Source organism: Phaenicophaeus curvirostris, chromosome 1 (genome assembly GCF_032191515.1).
Source record: "Phaenicophaeus curvirostris isolate KB17595 chromosome 1, BPBGC_Pcur_1.0, whole genome shotgun sequence".
NCBI classification, from domain to species: domain Eukaryota; kingdom Metazoa; phylum Chordata; class Aves; order Cuculiformes; family Cuculidae; genus Phaenicophaeus; species Phaenicophaeus curvirostris.
Window position 1 is genome coordinate 84754141 of NC_091392.1, and position 17141 is coordinate 84771281.

General features: G+C 42.2%; 1 protein-coding gene across 1 annotated transcript in view; it reads left to right on the forward strand.

The window, feature by feature from the left end:
- TBX15 (T-box transcription factor 15) overlaps nucleotides 1-17141 on the forward strand; it is a 97234-nt gene that overhangs the window by 68547 nt on the left and 11546 nt on the right. The window contains exons 3-7 of the mRNA XM_069866667.1: nucleotides 333-434; nucleotides 2277-2448; nucleotides 2813-2980; nucleotides 6294-6358; nucleotides 13256-13353. Coding sequence (XP_069722768.1) covers nucleotides 333-434; nucleotides 2277-2448; nucleotides 2813-2980; nucleotides 6294-6358; nucleotides 13256-13353 — 605 coding nt within the window. The remainder of the gene's footprint in view (nucleotides 1-332; nucleotides 435-2276; nucleotides 2449-2812; nucleotides 2981-6293; nucleotides 6359-13255; nucleotides 13354-17141) is intronic.

Here is a 17141-nt window from a genome sequence, read left to right on the forward strand (position 1 = left end):
CCCACCCTAGAAATGCATCGAGAGGATAATTTGTGCGGAGCTTGGCAGAACTGTCTGCTAGGGGCTGGAAGCAGATACAATGCTTGATTAGAAGTGTTTTATTTTTAGCCACAGATTGTTACCCTGCTACACCTTTTCTTAAGCGGGAAAAAATTGAAGATTCAAAGCACTGCCAGCACAGTCTTTGCTACCCACACGAAGCCCACAGGAGCCATGTCAAGAACTGGGCTGTATAAATTAGCATTTCTCTGGTGTCAGAGAGAGGTCTAAGGAAGTTCTTCAGCTTCCTTGTTCACCATTTTCTTCTTATTTCTACTCTTCTTTTTTCCTAGGAGGATGTTTCCAGCCATGAGAGTGAAAATTACTGGCCTGGATCCCCACCAGCAGTATTATATTGCCATGGACATTGTGCCTGTGGATAACAAGAGATACAGGTAAGGTTTTTAGTCATAGAGGTAGGAACATTGTGTTAAATGAGTGTTAATAGTAACCTAGGAAAGACACATGCCATTACACAGCATTGCTAAGATTTGCACAAGGAGAATGTGTTGGTTTACACGATTAGTTGATTTGACCAGAACAGTGAGAGACACAACTGGATGTTTAATATGCACTCACACTTTTAGATCAAAATCTTGCTCTTCGGTTTCAAATAGCAGTTTTTATTCATGGAGATCCCTAGCACACATTTCATAATTGATATAATTAGCAATGACTCTCTGAGGGAACTGATAACTGGAGTTATCAATGGCTAGTCTGGAGCCTCTAAAACCACTTCAGCAAGAAAGGAATGGGCAAGTGGTGCCCAGACTAAGAGGGCCTCAGTACTGGCCTGAATTGAATTGGGTGATTTTTATTTTAAAACTGTTCACTGTCCAGCACAGCAACCATAGGGAATATGGTCCCTGACCTGCAGTATGAGGCTATTGAGAAATGCTCCCTGAATCTTAGTCACTGAGCTGAAAGACAAGAAGAAGAGATTTCTCTGATATTAATGGGCTCCCAAACCTAGAAACTATTCTGGAGAACTCATGGTCCTCTACATTTGAGAAAACTATCCAGACAGTGGTGATGTATCTGTACTCATTAAAAGACCCCTTAGAGCAAGCCTTTTCCCCAAACAGTCTTGATTGCACCACATTTTGAGGATTTAAGAACTGATCCTCTGCTTCAAATGTTAAATATTACATTTTTGCTCTTAGACCATGTAAAGTATTTCTCAGGAAAGTACTTTTCCCAGGAAGTATCAATGTAGTGTCTGATACTCAGCTAGATGTTTTGCCCCTTTCTCTGAGTATAGTTCTGCCAGCATTAATGTAAAAAAGAAATACATCATCTTACACTTTATTTCTGTCCTTGTTAGCTCGTGCAGCCACATGCAGCAAACTAGCAGTGAAAGAACAGTTTCTCTTCTTTTCCTTTGAAAAAATAGGACAGTAAACGAGTCACTGTTTGTAGGTAAGGACTGAAATAGCTTAGCAGAGCTGGGTAGAAACAGAATGAAGGGCAGCATAGGGCAGAACTCAGAGGTGTTGGCTGGACTCTGTGAAATGGATTTTTATTACTATCATTATTATTCTTATTATTAGGCTGAAGGAGCTGCAGGACAGAAAGAAAAAAAGAGTCCTGGCAAAACTACGGCAGAGAAATTTATGGCACATACAGGATGGCTAGGTCAGGAACACAAAAGATCAAAGAAGACCAGGAACACAAAAGATATTTTTTTTCCTCGCATCCCAACATTTGTAATAATATATGGAATTTCCTATTTTGCAGCACTTTGAACCAGAAATTCTGTTTGGTCAATTGTTTTAGTGTTATTCATTGGATTTTGCCCTTTCTGGATGAAGGCACAAGTTTTGCAAAGTCTTACATGGCAGCCAGTGCAGATTTCCTAACACTACAGGGCATTTACTAGTATTTTCAGAAAGGCCTTTGTTTACCCATATTTTCTAGCGTCTTACTCTGGCTTAGAGAGGGTTAAGGAGTTGAGAAGGCACATATGGCAGAGTTTTACAGGGAAAATAACTGAAAAGGTGGTTTTAATAAGGAATCAAGTCTGAACAAGTGGCTTGGGGGTAATCTGGCTTTCATTTAGAAGGTAGGAGATTGCAATAAAGCACAATCTACCCTGACTGCAAATGAGAGCTTGGGGTGCATGCGGTAGGGTGGCAGGGGAGGGGGAGCCCTGGAAATATTCCTCCAGTGTGTGAGTGAGTGAATGAGTGAGTGAGTGAGTGACAACTTCCCTTAGCCATCTTCCCTTTTTCTTTCAGGTATGTGTATCACAGCTCCAAGTGGATGGTTGCTGGCAATGCTGACTCCCCAGTGCCCCCGAGGGTTTATATCCACCCTGACTCCCTGGCTTCTGGAGATACCTGGATGAGGCAGGTGGTTAGTTTCGACAAGCTCAAGCTGACCAACAACGAACTTGATGATCAAGGCCATGTAAGTTAGAAGCTAATCCTGGTGCCTACTACCCCAGCCTCACTCTTCTTAGACTGGAAAGGGTACTGCTGCTGCTGCTCCAATGCTTCTCTGTCCTACACATGCCTGTAGCCATTCTCCAGAGTTATGGAACTTTTTTTCCTATTTCAGTGCTTTTCCTCAAAATATTGCCTGACCATATAAAGGAATAAAGCCCCTCTCTCCCTGCACATAATACAGACTTTGTCTCATATATACTTCTAAGAAAAGGATAATTTTCTTCATATTAGCCCTTACTCCATCCCTTCTTCCTCATATATCTGGATGTTGTGCAGAAGTTTTTGGGGAAAAAAATATGCTTTTTTTTTTCTCCTTATGTTTTCAGATAATCTTACATTCAATGCATAAGTACCAGCCCCGTGTTCATGTCATCCGCAAGGATTTCAGCAGTGATCTTTCTCCTACAAAGCCAGTTCCTTCAGGAGATGGGGTGAAAACCTTCAACTTCCCTGAGACTGTCTTCACCACAGTGACAGCCTACCAAAATCAACAGGTAAAACTGTGTGCCTTCAGGCTCTTTTTTTTGTTGTTGTTGGATATTCATAAAATTATCAGTGTGCTCTTTGTGTTTGCTAGACATTATCTTCTCTAAGAAATGTAGCTTGAGGAGACTGTATATTTTACAGGCTTACTGTTCTTCTGCACAAAACTGAAATGCTTGCTAGGGAGTAGTGTGTAAACATAAGGGAGGTATCTAGCCAGAAAACTCTCTTCCAGATAAAGATCCTGCAGGTTTTATTTTAAAATCAATAGGTGTGATGAACCATGAAGAGATGTATTGTGTTCACTTTTCCTTGCTGCCTTGTGGCACAAACCACCGTGTCCTGTCCCATCTGTAATTTTAAGGTAGGACAACCAGTCCAGATCAGTTATCTCACAGAGAAAATGCATCACAAGGTTTTTCTTTAGCAGTGAAGGGAAAAGTTTTAGAGAACAGGAATCTCATCAGTTTGCTGAGAAAAGACAACCTTGTACGTAAGCAGCAGCAGACCGTGTATTGCTTATGAACTAAAATTCTCATGCATGATTCATGTCCAGTTAAGATCTTGCACAGTTCCCAGTGGAGAGTGTTACTATTGACCAGACATCATAAGGAAGAGCAGTTGCCACAGTGGGATCCTATCTGTACAGGATTTGACTACTCAACTTTGTACTGATCTACCTTTTTTCTTAAACTGAACTTCATGGAACTAAAAAATGTGATCTCAGTCCACACTAGTGTTTGATTACAGAATTCCCGATCTATCCCTATTTTCCCAAACGTTATGACATTTTTTAGAAGAAGTCAATTGCTAAGAAAATATAAACATTTGAGAATGCAAGCATTGGAGACACCAGCAAAGAAAGGAGTTTTGGGGAGGGCTCACTGTGGATTACACACATGTCTTTGAGGAGGAGGTGGCCTTCTTCATCATTTCTGCACGCATGTTCATTGCACATAGTGAGAGCTCCATGTATACGCCCATTCCCTTTGTAGTTTCCCTATGTATTGCACATCTGCTAAAATCCTCAGGGATTCCCATTAGCCTTCACACTACTTGTGTCATGCTTTGGGCTCAGTGTACTCCTCTTCTCTTGTTTGTGTATACATACTCCATATTTTATTGTCAGCTCGGAGGTGCTGTGCATTTACCATGTCCCTTTACTGCTGTTCTCTTCCTTACTGGGTTGGGGGTTGTGATGGCATTAAAAGGGCCATCTAGCATATTTTTTTCTCAGCCATATGAAACAGAATCTCAGTTGGTGAAGATTTCTGTTGTGTTAATTATGTGTCCTGTTAGAGAGGGACTGTTATAAGCTAGAATAAGGGTATAAGCTATCTTGGAAGAAAGCTAATCTGTTAGCAAGCCTGTTAGGAAAATAGGTTATAAAATTTTCTGCCATAAAGTGCAGAGGAGCCTTGAATCAGAAATGACAACATCTGTGTTTCTGGAGAATGACTTCGTGAACTCAGTGGATGTCATTATGTTTAGTATTCTTGGACTGAGGGATACATACATGTCAAATCAGCTTAGGACAGATTGTAAATTGCCAATTTGTAACAATTATGAATTGAAAAACTCTTATACAGAGAGACCACAAATGCTGACAGTGCTCCCATGACTGCTTCTGAATCCCCACTCCTAACTTTTTCTAGGTCTTTTCCTCTTGAATTGACTTAAATCAGAATTCAAAATGTATCACAACACAATGGTGAATTTGCTGTCATTGCAGCACTGGAAATTACCTGTCTCCCTCACCCAAGTGCATGTATGTACTCCGCAAATCTTTAACTATAGACCAGACATGGAAAGAGAATAGAGAAATGAGAAGAAATGACAGGAAATAAGCTTGTCATTCTTGCCTAATGACCAGACCTGTAAGATTTAATTAGACAGGTAAGGGAGGTGCTGAGGGAGGGATCTCTGTTAGGAACTGTACTGTAAGCCTCCTCACTGTAAAGAATCACTGAAATTTCTTCTTGTCTCCCTAAATTCCAAATATTTGGGGATTTTGTTAAAAAAATACTGGGGATGTGTGGTGTGCATTTTTATACCAGTAAAAGAGATCCTGGTAGGTTGGAGAAACCTGTTCATCAAAAATAAGTTTAAAACTCTTGAATCTGCCTACATGTCCTCCAGTGGCTGTAAAACTTTGCTTTACTGGAAGAAGCATCTCTGGAAACAATTGTAAAATGTTAGCAAATCCACCACAGGGATTCCCTCTGCTGTAATTCCATCCTCCACAGAACATATCTGTCTCTGTACACACAAGTTCCAGGACAGCTGCAAAGTCAGGCTAGCGGAAATTAAGTTCACAAATTAAGCTTCTGCGAAAATAGAAGCTGCATTCCAGATCTGAGGTTAATATCCAGAGTAAGGGCTTGGTTCTGACAGAAGCAAAACACCTGCAAATACGCTTCAGAACTGTCTGTGTTAAACTGTTTCCTTTAGAGCAGTTTCCACAAAAAAACCCTCAAATTTGATAGGATCTGGATTCCTTGCTGTCTTTTCAGTTGAGAGCCAAGGTCTTCAGGAAAAGGTGAGGCTGGCAGTGAGAAGCTTTTATACTGTACCAGGTTGGGAAATAACTGACAGGGAGTATGATACCACAGGCTGCAAGGTCAAAATCTCATTATTATCTTCCATATTTACCAACATGGTATTCATGTCTAAAAATAATGCAGGAAGGAAGATTCCCCACTCAGTCCAGCTGTCATCCTCTTTGTTTAGAGGAGGTAAAAAAGAAAAAAAAATGGTTTCCAGAGTAGAAAACCCTTAAAGGGCCACCCAGATGCTGACTAGAACAGCAGCACCTCTTGCTTGTGAGTGGGTGGCCAGTTGCTGTCTTTGGAGGCTGTAACCTGTGCTTTGCTTGGTGTTTTCTCCTTAGTGTTGTTTGAAGATACATGAGAGGATCCAGCTGCTGAATAGCTAGAATGTTGAGGCTGGGATAACCCAGATACCAGCCAAACCTGAGCAGTATTTATGCTTTCCAGACCACAACACCATTGTTGAGTAATGAGATCCTGGGGTTTTGCACTTGGGTCCATGGTGTGCTCCTCCTTCAGGGACAGCTTCTCAGCCCAGTGCTGTGCCAGGTTTCCTGATGCTGCTAGGGTTCTGCCTCTGGCACCGTTCATTTGCTAAGCAGATAATCTTTTCATGGATAATGGAAAAGTAACTTTAATATAACTCTGGGAGAATAAGTATGAAAGATCATCATACAGGTGGTTTGAGCAAGAGTGGTAATCATCAGGAATTTTCATTTGTTGAAAGAAAAAAAACTTGCAGAGATCAACTAATTCTCCTTTTCTTCCTTTGTAGATCACTAGATTAAAAATTGACAGAAACCCTTTTGCCAAAGGCTTCAGAGATTCTGGAAGAAATAGGTAAGATGAGCTTGTTCCTGTTTCCTCACTGATATCTCCTTCTCCTTCACCTGATGAGTGTGCAGGGCAATTGCTTAAGGCCAGGCAAGGCATTTTGTTATCGTAATTAATTTTTACAGGAGAAGCTTGCTGTGGTCTAGTTCTTAGAGGAATGAGAACTGTTTTACCCTGCCTAAACAGATCCAATCACAATGCATAATGATGGCTTCATTAGAAAATTCTTTCCAGGTTTGCCATCTAGACTGAATCTGTTTCTTTTCAGAAGTATCCTCCAGTGCTACTCCTACCCCTGCCTGGATCCTGCAGTTCCAAACCCTGACAGAGGATTTTAGATATTCTTAGACAAAATAAATGTAAATATAGTTTATCACTTTCCTGCTTGACAACATTTTTTCTGTGACTATATTTTTTTGCTTTCATATGTTTAATTTCCTGTTCATTGGTACCTCTGTCCTCCTTCTGGTACCACTACCAACTGCTGTTGGTTTTTTTCTGCTGGATAATTAATTTATTTATACTCATTTCTATTATCTTCATGTTCCTCTAAGCTTTTCCATTTATTGTTGAGAAACACAATTAAAACACAATTAAAACATCCTTTAGTATCTCTGATAAGTTATTAGTGAACTGTTCATGAATTACTAATATTGTTCCGTGATATCCAAAGAATTAGGTAGAATATGATGAACTTGGAGCATGCAGCAGGTCTAAATATTTCAGATCGAAGCGGCATAGCTATCCTTTAAATCAGTGTGACAAAGGCTTTAAACATTAAATTAATTATAAAATTAGGTATATATGTCTACGTTACAAGAACCCTACAGTTCCTGTAACAATAAAACAAGGCTCCGAGTACGCAGACCAAGGTGAAATTTGTGTGCATAGCCCTCATTTGCCATCCCCATGGGCAGAGTAACTCAGTTTTTACTCATATTCTTTTCTGGTGTGTGTTCACCAGGGCTGCTACCTCATTCATGGTTTGGTATGGGAAGTATACAGAGAAAAGGCAACTGCCCCATGTTTCCCATCACCCATTTAAATGCTACTCTCTCCATGATCACAAAAAAAGACATCTTACAGACCTAGCAACTTTCTAAAACTCGTCTCTTCTGTTCTCATCTTACTGTAGCTATGCAAAAAGATGTTAAAGACCCTATTTAACCCCTGCTGTAAGCATTAGTTCTGATACTTGAGGCATATGTGATATGACGCTTAGTCTGCTTTCCTCCCCTGTGCAGGGGAACTAGTATGTGCCCTGGGTACAAGGTCTTCTCTATGTGCAGATACAGCTGCACCGAAGGCTGGGCTTTGAAGAGGGATTGATGCAGTTCCAGGTACATGGTGGGCTAGATTAACGTGGAAGGCATTAATAAGGTCCTGGCATAGTGAATTTGGACAGTTTCCTGAAAAGGTTGGGAATTACTGATCTTTGTAGCTCATTGATTTAAGAAAGGGCAGGAAATTACTACACAGCTGCAGCTGTGGGGAGGGCTCAGTAAGGCTCTCTGCTGATGTAAAGAGGAATTAAAATCTTTAAGGTATTACACATCAAAGAGAGCAGCCTGAGGGTTTAGGAAGAAAAAAACAGGCAAAGGTATTTGCAAGCATATATAGCAGTCAGGCGCCTGCCTCACAAGCAGTGGTCTGGCTAAGGTTGCATCGCTGCTGTCAAGTAGTGGAGGGCATCCTAAGGCTCAGCTACACCCTTTAAAGAGGACCTGCATATAGATGTACACATAGAAGGGAGAGAAGCTTTAACGTCCAAGCTGTATGCAGAAAACACTCTCCAAATGGAACTTTTCTTAACTGAGCTGGCTGGCTTCTCTTCCCTTTGTGACTTTCTAATCTCATCAGGATCAGTGGTCAATGTGAGTGATGATTGTAATGCTCTGTAGCTTCCCACATCCTCACAACAACTTTGTTCAGCTCTGGTTCATCAGGCTGTAGAAGGAGAACATCCCACTGAAAATGTAGGCCTCCTCTGAAAAAGAAACAGGGTAATTTGGAAAAGGGTCTATTTGTGAAGCAGGTGAGTGTAGTATATAAGTCCAAGAGGTTTTCTGCATAAGATCTTAGAAGAAAATAAAGAAGTGTAGTAGCAGCTGGGGCCATGGAATATCTGAGGCTGTTCCAGGGCATCATTCCAGCACTGTTGGGATGCTGAATCTGAGCCGTGGTTAGAGTTTGCCAGCAAATGATGGAGAAAAAAAAGCCACTGCAAAAACAGAGAGCATGGTGAAAGAAGAAGGTCTCTTAGGCCACTTCTTTCCTAGAACATTTCCTTTTCTGCTTTTCCATGAAATGGATGGGCATGTTTGTCCTACATTTATTCTGACATGGTTTCACTGTTGTTGCTTGCTGCAGGAATTACAGGATTGACTGTTACAGTTTTTAAAAGAGTTTATCTTTCAAATCTTTCACTTCCATCAGCTCACAGCCTTCCTGTACGTCTCCTTCTTACTGTGGTTTCCCTTCATCAGCAGAAGTGGCTGCTAAAAATCAGCTGCTAAAACCCGGCTGCTCTGGGACACCCGTTCATGATGTAACTGCCTGTATCCACCTGGTTTTTTTGCACAGATCCCTCTTGGATCTCTTTCGGTTGTTTGCATGGTTGTCTCCTTTCACAGCTGACTGCCTCAGTCCTTGCACTGGGAAAAGAAACAGTGAGGGAAGGCTGCAAGAAGCTCACCAGCTGGACATTGTTTTGCAGTCTTTGAGCACTCAAACCCTGATAACTAATGACGTTCAGCAATCTAGCCATGTCAGAAGGCCAAGTCTTAGCTCCTGCTTATTAGCGATTCCCTCTATGTGATTTTTTTGGTCCTTCCTTGCTTTATTTGAAAAAGCATGTGGAACGTCTTTAAAAGTGAAACAAGAGAACCCATCCTGATGGTGAAAGGATACGTATGTAATCTGCACAAGGCGGGTGTTGTTGCTTTCCTGAACTTCAAGAGACTGAGAACCAGAGCTTTTGACACATGGAGCTCAGCTCACCAAATGTTTGGGTAGTGAAGGTGCAGGTTTAATGCCACAGAGACTATTTTTGGAGACTGGGTAAAGTTCATTTGACAGTGGGATGCTTGCAGGAACTCCTCATCCAAGAGGAAGCCAGAAGGGACAACAGTCAGGAAACCCAGCAGAGCAAGGGAAATAAAAAACGTAGGCTGAAGGCAAGCAACAGTGCTTTCCTTTCAGATGTGGGCAGCTGAGGTGGATAAAAGTTGTTTGTGTTGGAAATACTCTTTGAGCTTTTGTCTAGGGTAAGAGAGCCAGGAGGGTGCTTGGAGCCAATAGTTTGGCTTCCCCAGTGAACAATGAAATGATGACCTGAATTCTGTGTGCAGTGGGAATGGCAAGGTCGGCCATATGGGATGGATTATGGAGGTTCACAGATAGCTAGTACATCTTTTTTCAGTTTTCAGACAATGGAACTGTTTCATTTATTGCCTATTATTAAAACTTTATAGCACTAAAAATAAAAAAAAAAGAATGAAAAAGAGAGACTGAATTTTGGATACCTTTTAAAGGATTGACCTTATTAAAATAAAGCTGGCAGTGATACTTTTTTTACTTCCTTCATAAAGATGGTGTGAGAGGGGGAGGGTTTATGGCCTGATAGACAGTTTGAAGTCAATTTTTCAGTGTGGTTCTTCGGAAGAGGAAGTGGATGCCACATGGATTAAATTCAGTACACTTGATACCAGCAGCCCTCACCAAAACCCTCCAAAGTTGCTGACATCTTAGAAATGCTGAAAACTTTGGGACAGCATTTATTGTTGTCCCAAAGACCTTTTCATTGGCCAGGTTGGGTTTTTTTTCCCCCCACTTGGGGATGGAACACATAGAATTATAGTTCAGTGTTTCTGCTGACTAGGAGAGCACTACCCTTCTGTCCTGTGTTGGAGGTCTGTAGTGTGGCTCTTGGTACTACACTAATGTAATAAACTGCTATGGGAGAAAGGGCTGTTAAGAGTTGACAATGATGAGGTTTCTTAATTTCCACTCTCTCACTCCACAATTTTCTTACAAAAGGGGATGAAGCTGTAAAATCAGTCACACAAATGCAGTGTGCATTCTGACCCAAGATGGTTTTTGCATGGCTGCAGGTTGTTTTTCTGCAACACAAGGTGGTAGGTGCCTAGCAGGTTAACGCAAAAGGTTGGTGTCTCATGGATCTTGTCTGATGCAGGGAAGAATCTGAAAGTTCAGTAAGGATGTGTTCTGCTTAGATATTATTTCCAAAACACCTGCAGCACTTGTTCTATGCAAAGAAAACAAAACAAAACAAGAGAAAAAAATATTATCTAATAAATAGGGACCCAAATTTGTGCATAGGAAAACTGGACATAACTTCTACCTCTGTGAATCATGTACTTAGGGAGGGTGCGTGTTCAACATGTGCACACCTCTGAGGGAGTAAAGAACTCTCATTTGGGGCAGGAGGAGGAAAGAAGTGGCTTTAAGCCGCTTGTGGAGTTTGGAATCCATTCTTCAGGTACCTGTGGCTGCAGTGCCACGCAATCCAGTGAAGCCAGTGTTGCTGCTGGCAGTTGCAGTGTGGAAAGAGAAGAGTGACAGGAGCTGTATCCACAGCAAAGAGGCAGTTCCAGACTTGCTCCCCTGGAGGTCTGGGAGCAGCATGCAGAGAAGGTGGGTATCTGGTGCCATCGCTCCTTTCTCTGTCAGACAGGGCAGGAATAGAGCAGCTTGCTGCTCTGGTACACTCAGTACTGCCATGACTCTCTGTGGGCTCACAGTCACAGTGGAGTCCAACCCTTGAAAGCAGTATATTATTTCTAATTTACTCTTTTATTTCTTCTTTTTATTGTCTCCTGACTATTCTCTATTTTTCTCTTTCTTTTAGAAGTACAAATTATGTAGTGCTTGTGAGAACTATATTGATACAGAGGAAAGTGGTAGACAGAGAGCTAGAAACTTTGAACTGTGAGTCAAGCTGAACTGAGAATGATGCAGGCTCCAGACAGAGGCAGGACTAATAGCTTTAACCTACCTCTACTGTTTCCCTGAGCCATCTCCCATTAGGCACTGGATTTTCCTGGAATGGAGTCATGAGAGCAGAGCTAAAATTCAGATGCTGGTGCAGAGTAGGGTTATGTGTGTGCAGAGTAGGGTTATGTGTGTGGGGATGTAATGACTGAATCAGACTCTGAATACTGGCTTTTGTGAGCTGATCTCCCTACTTTCCTGCATGATCCTTGTGGCTGACACAGAACAGCCGGATTATCACAGTTGGAATTTTCAGTCTATATTTCTGGGTGTATTACGTGGTGTTAATTATCAAGGCAGGTCCTTTCAAGAGGAGGTCTTGTTGCATTGGGACTTACTCTGGGCATTTTATGCCCCTTGATGTACATGATGTACAGTACTAGAAAGTCCTCCCTCAGTGTTTGGGTTGGAGATCATTTCATGAGGCTTCAAAAAATGTACTGTTCTCTTCTGAACTGTGTGTGTTGAGAAGCAGATGCAGTCTGAATACAGGGAAAGGAAGAAATCCTGGAGTCGGTATTGGTACTGTTAGTTGGAGCTGCTTTTACACAGACCCCAGCCTAGCAGCTGGGTTCATATTCTGTGCTGCCTTGTTGTCCCGGAGCTCCATGAGCTGGCAGAGGCCACTGTATTAACCAAATAGTTTTGTTGTAATGTGCTCAGAGTTAGTGTGAGACTGCTATGCAGAGATGTCTTCTGTTTCTACTTCTAACAGCTTAGCAGCTAATAAACACCATGCAACAACCTCTCTTCTAAACCTCCTCCTAAAATACAGAGTTTGATTTGCCAACTCCAATGTATTTAAAGCATCTGAGCTTCCGGGGACACTTTGGAAAGTTAACTGAGTGAGTGGAGGCACGTGCAGAAAGACATTTTCAGAAGCAAAAGGCAGCTCCAGTATCAGCTCAACATCTGATGAGAGGCTCTGGGGATGTTGGAGCTTTTTGCATTGAAAGAGGATATGTTCTCGCATTTGACGAAGCCCCTCAGGTTGTGTTCAGTCAGGGTGAAGGCTATAACCTACAGCTGGAAAAGAGGCAGGAGAAGTTAAGGAATGGGGAACAGAACAAGATGTAGCTTCCACAGAGGAGAAGTTTTCCTGGGCAGAAACTCCAGAGGGTTGTCTAGTAAGGAACATGACAGTCTTTTCCTGATACTGCACCTATGTCCTTCCTGAGCCTGTGGAGTTTTCCCCACTAACACTCAGCAGAGCTAACATTCTGTGTACAGAAGAAAAGCAAATCTGAGACTCCAGTCCTTTAATAGGAAAAAGCTTTTTTTTCATTTGATTTTTGGCCTTTCCTCATTGGTAAAGTCTTTGTGGTGAGTTAGGGACCCAAAGCAGAGAGGTTTCTAGCATTTATATATAGAAAGCCTTTTATGCATTTCTAGTTCAAACCTAAGGAGATTCCCTTTTTGACGCCATTCCATAGCACTTCAGAATGGTGTCCAGAGCTGGGAGGTGGCAGGAACAGGGAATTCACAAAATCTCTCTGATTCTGTTGGCTGAATCCCAGACCTCCTTCATTTGCATGACTGCTTGTATCCACAAAGTATGGAAGTCCGCTCTAGGATAAGACATGCCTTGAGAAGCTGATGGTCATGTGTCCCCTGCAAAGCAGACAGAAAATTTAATATCTTTATTAAAAAAGAAAAGGCATTGGGAGGCTGTAATTAGCTTTTGAAATCCTGGGCTTGGGCAATTTCATTTTACTGTGGCAGCCAGCACCTGTGCAATAAGGCTGGCTTGAGGAATTCACAGATGACAAGGTGACCTTTTGGTGGCTGCTGGCAGACTGTCAAGTTAGGTCAGAGCCTTCTTCACCCAGTGCTGATACCCTTGCCATCTGACTATCATTCTTCTCTCCTTGTTTTATTTTCATTGCATAGGACGGGGCTGGAGGCCATTATGGAGACTTATGCCTTCTGGAGGCCCCCTGTGCGCACTCTCACCTTCGAAGACTTCACTACCATGCAGAAGCAGCAAGGTGAGTGTACAAAGGGCACATAGAGGGCTGTAGAAAGAGCAGGATAAGATGGTGTAAAAGCAGCAACGTGATTTGCCGTCTGTCTGGTGGCCAGGGGGATTTCATGCATGTTGTTGAGCTCTTGACTGCTGTGAAAGAACACCAAGTGGAGAAGATGGATGGAAACAGTGGACAAGCTGTGCCTTATGAGCTGTAATGCAGCTGCTTCACTGGTGCCTGCAGTGCACTTAAGGGTTAGAAGGAGGAGCAGGAAGGAACGCAGGGCTGGAAAAACCAGCCCAAGTACACAACAGGAGTTAAGTGCAAAAAGAACACAGACTGAGGAAATGCTCCAGCATATCAGACATGTTTGTTCTCCATTTACAGTGAGAGTTTGCTATTTGTGTGGCAACACAAGGGGAAAGCGTGTATGTCCTCTGGAAGCTTTAGGAGACCAGAAATGTGCCTTCCCCCAAGACCATGCTGCCTTGCTTTCAAAACCTGGTGGCCTTACTGGAGAGATTGTTAGTGTGAGGTTGGGAGGATTTGTTAGGTAGGTCAAGTGTTTTCCACTTGTTCATGCTGCGTCTTTTCATAGCTTCTGCCCTTTACATCTCTCATTTATTAAGTAGGGCTTTCATCTCTAGTTACAGGCTGTGTTACCACAGGATTTTTTTCCACAGATAAGACTTCCCCATTCACTGGATTACAACTATTTCTAGTTAAAAACACAGTAATCACTGGGAAGAGAGGTAACAGGGGAACATAGCATGTTTTTATTCCAGTATAAATGCAAGAAATTCCCCCAATCCAAAATAGTGTTCAAATGTGACAGCTGTGATGTTAAACAATTGAAAAAACCCACATGCCCTGTGTAGGAGATTCTCCAGCCTCTCACACTTGAGTTCGGTGTCACCCTAAAACTTTCCACCAGTCCTCAAATCCATCTGGGGGTGGCACGGTCTCTTCTAGAGATGGTAGTAGCAGTAGCTGCTGGGGCTGCCCATCAGCAGGACAAGATCAGAAGGTGATAAGGTGCAGGTATCTCTTCTGAAAGTCTGCACCCCACCCCAGTTTCCCATGCAACACCCCAGAGCCCAGGTCATCTGCTAAATAATTTTTCTGATAGCACAGTACCAGAGAAGGACAGACCATACTTCTGTCCACTGAGTTAGACTCCTTGTGTGTGGTCTTTACATGACCACCTCACCTCTCTTAAACAGTGCAGCATGGGGCAGGAAGGGAGCTCCACAGTTTGTGTTGAGGAACACTTCTGGTGGGGTCTGTGGTCAGAGACGGGTTAAAGCAGGGATTCAGAAACGTTTTCATCACCCACCTAAATAGAAACATAACAGCCTTTCCTCCTGGTCACAGTCGCTGAAGTAGCCTCCCTCCTCTGTCTCACCCCCTATTTGGGCTCGCACACCTCCCCTCCCACTGGTTATCAGATGACATCCTAGTGGCAAGTCCAGCTATTGCTTACGTGGTAAGGTAATCTTAGGAAAGGAAAATATTTAATGTATTTTTAGCTTGTTTTAATATAGTTTGGCAGCTGAAAAACCAGGAAGTAAGCCAGTACCCTGTGACCAGCCAGCTCTGTGTAGATCGCCACTGCACCACAGACCCGTAGGTTTAAGGCAGCACTTAACTAGAGTTGTGTCCAGCAGTCAGTCTCAAAACTTAATAACTCAGTACAAAACAATGGTCTTGAGCTCTGTATTTAGCCATGCAAAATGACCTCAATATAACAGATCGGAAATACTCCCTCCATCCCAGTGCTCACCTCTCCAGTGGTTGCTTTAAGAAGCTGACACCTCAGTAAGAGGTGCAAAGCCAAAGTACAAACACCCTCTGTTTTAATTTCTGGCTGCTGGGAAAGCCCCCAAAGGCCAGCACAAATGCACCAATTTGGAGGCCTTGGAATTGCTGGCAGAAAGAACAAGAAATGCTGAAGTGGCTTTAAGCCGCATGTGATTCTTCCCTTCAAATCTAAGATAACCAAGATGTACAGTGTCCATATCTATTAATCTCCTTGCTTCAAGCACATGAACTGTGTGACAGGGGAGTAAAGCACTGGTGTTTAACAGCTGACTTCATCATAAGCTCTTGCACCTCGGATCTTGTGAGCCTTAACCAGTCTTTTCATGTAAAAGGCTTACCTGGTACTCTACCCCTTTCCCTGATCTAAAACTTTAGTGCTCTGAGCCCCATGCTGTTATCACACACCCCTGAATAGTTATGAATTAGAAGTTTTCAGGGTATTATTTTAATAGGCAGACACCTTCATTCTAGAATATGCTGTTGTTTCTAAAGCTGGGTGAATATTTGGCATTTCTGAATTAACACTTGAGGAATTGCAAGCTGCCATTTTGTTGCTTGAATCTTCGGTTGGGAAACTGCACTGGGGCTACAGGAGACTTTTGGGACTAGATGTGTCCACTGCAGCTTAAAAGTAGGGCACACTTACTGCAGAGACAAGACGAGGGTAGCAAAAATGGCCACGTGCCTAGGAAGAAACAATTGATGAGGAACAGGTTAAGGTTGTTCAAGCTGAAGGGGAGGGAGAGAGTAAATAATAGTAGTGAGATAAGATGTTATCTGCTGGATAGGAAAAAAACAATAGGCTCCAGTTATAAGAAGTATTGCAATGTACTGGAACAGACATCTGTAGGAAGCTCTGGTATTCAAGAGACAAACGCTTCTTACTGTAGTACGAAAAATGGTGTTTTCTAGGGCAGAAGTTTGGAATTTCAGTAGTATACATATAGTGCCTTTGCTGCTTTCCAGCTGGATTTTAATGTGCTAAAGAATACTATGGTTTCTTAGCTTTTTTTTTGTCACTGGATAATCTTTGCATGAAACAAAAACGTTATCTGCATTTTCCAAAACTGTTTTGGCAACCAGATCTAACTGAATTACCTGATTAAGTTAGAGATTTGACTAATGAAATGACTACAGTTATGACAGATTTTTGGAGAGCATTTAACTTACTGCCACATGGGGTAGCTTGGAAAAGTTACCATTGGCATGTATGAAGAAATGAGTAGCTGACTGATGTCAAAGCTGACATGAGAAATGTGAGAGCACCATGCAGGGAAGGCAGTCCTGCTGTTGCTCTGCAGAGACTGGATTCAGTCTAACTTGTCCAGATCTAAATGAAACAGCACAGTTGCTAACAGGTGCAATTCTCATAAAGACAGCAAAGTGGTCAGTAATGATGGGTACAAAGGTATGGAGAGTGATAGAGCTTGCTTGGTAACCTGCTTGCATTCAAACAAGTGGCTTTTAGTTCAGCCAGATAAAATATCATGTGTTGACGAACAAAAGTTAGGATGTACATACCCACCAAATGTACTGGAAAGTGTTGTCACTGGCAGGATTTGGAAGTTTCAATGGATAAACCACTGCACAGACAAGGGACGGTGTGTGTAATACTATGGTAAAAAGGGACATGCAATCTTTGGTGTAGAAATATAACAGTGGTTGGCAGTGAGGAGACAATTTCCTGGCTGCAAACTGACACTACAGTATGGTCTTCTACTGTATGTATTTTTAAAAGGTGGAAAGAGATTGAAGAGATTTGAATGATTTGTTGGATGGAGAAGGTGTCAGAATAAAAACTTGTTTTTCATAGTTGATCAAAAAGAAGATTGAGTACTGAATCTTTACAGCCAATACTGTGTCGCAGAGAGAAGCATTGTCACCCATCCTTGATAGACACCTGTGACAGCCATTTCCATGTTTTTATGAGACAACTCTGTGGAACATGCTTTGTTCTGATGGGTCTGGCTTTTCTACTCTAATTCAAC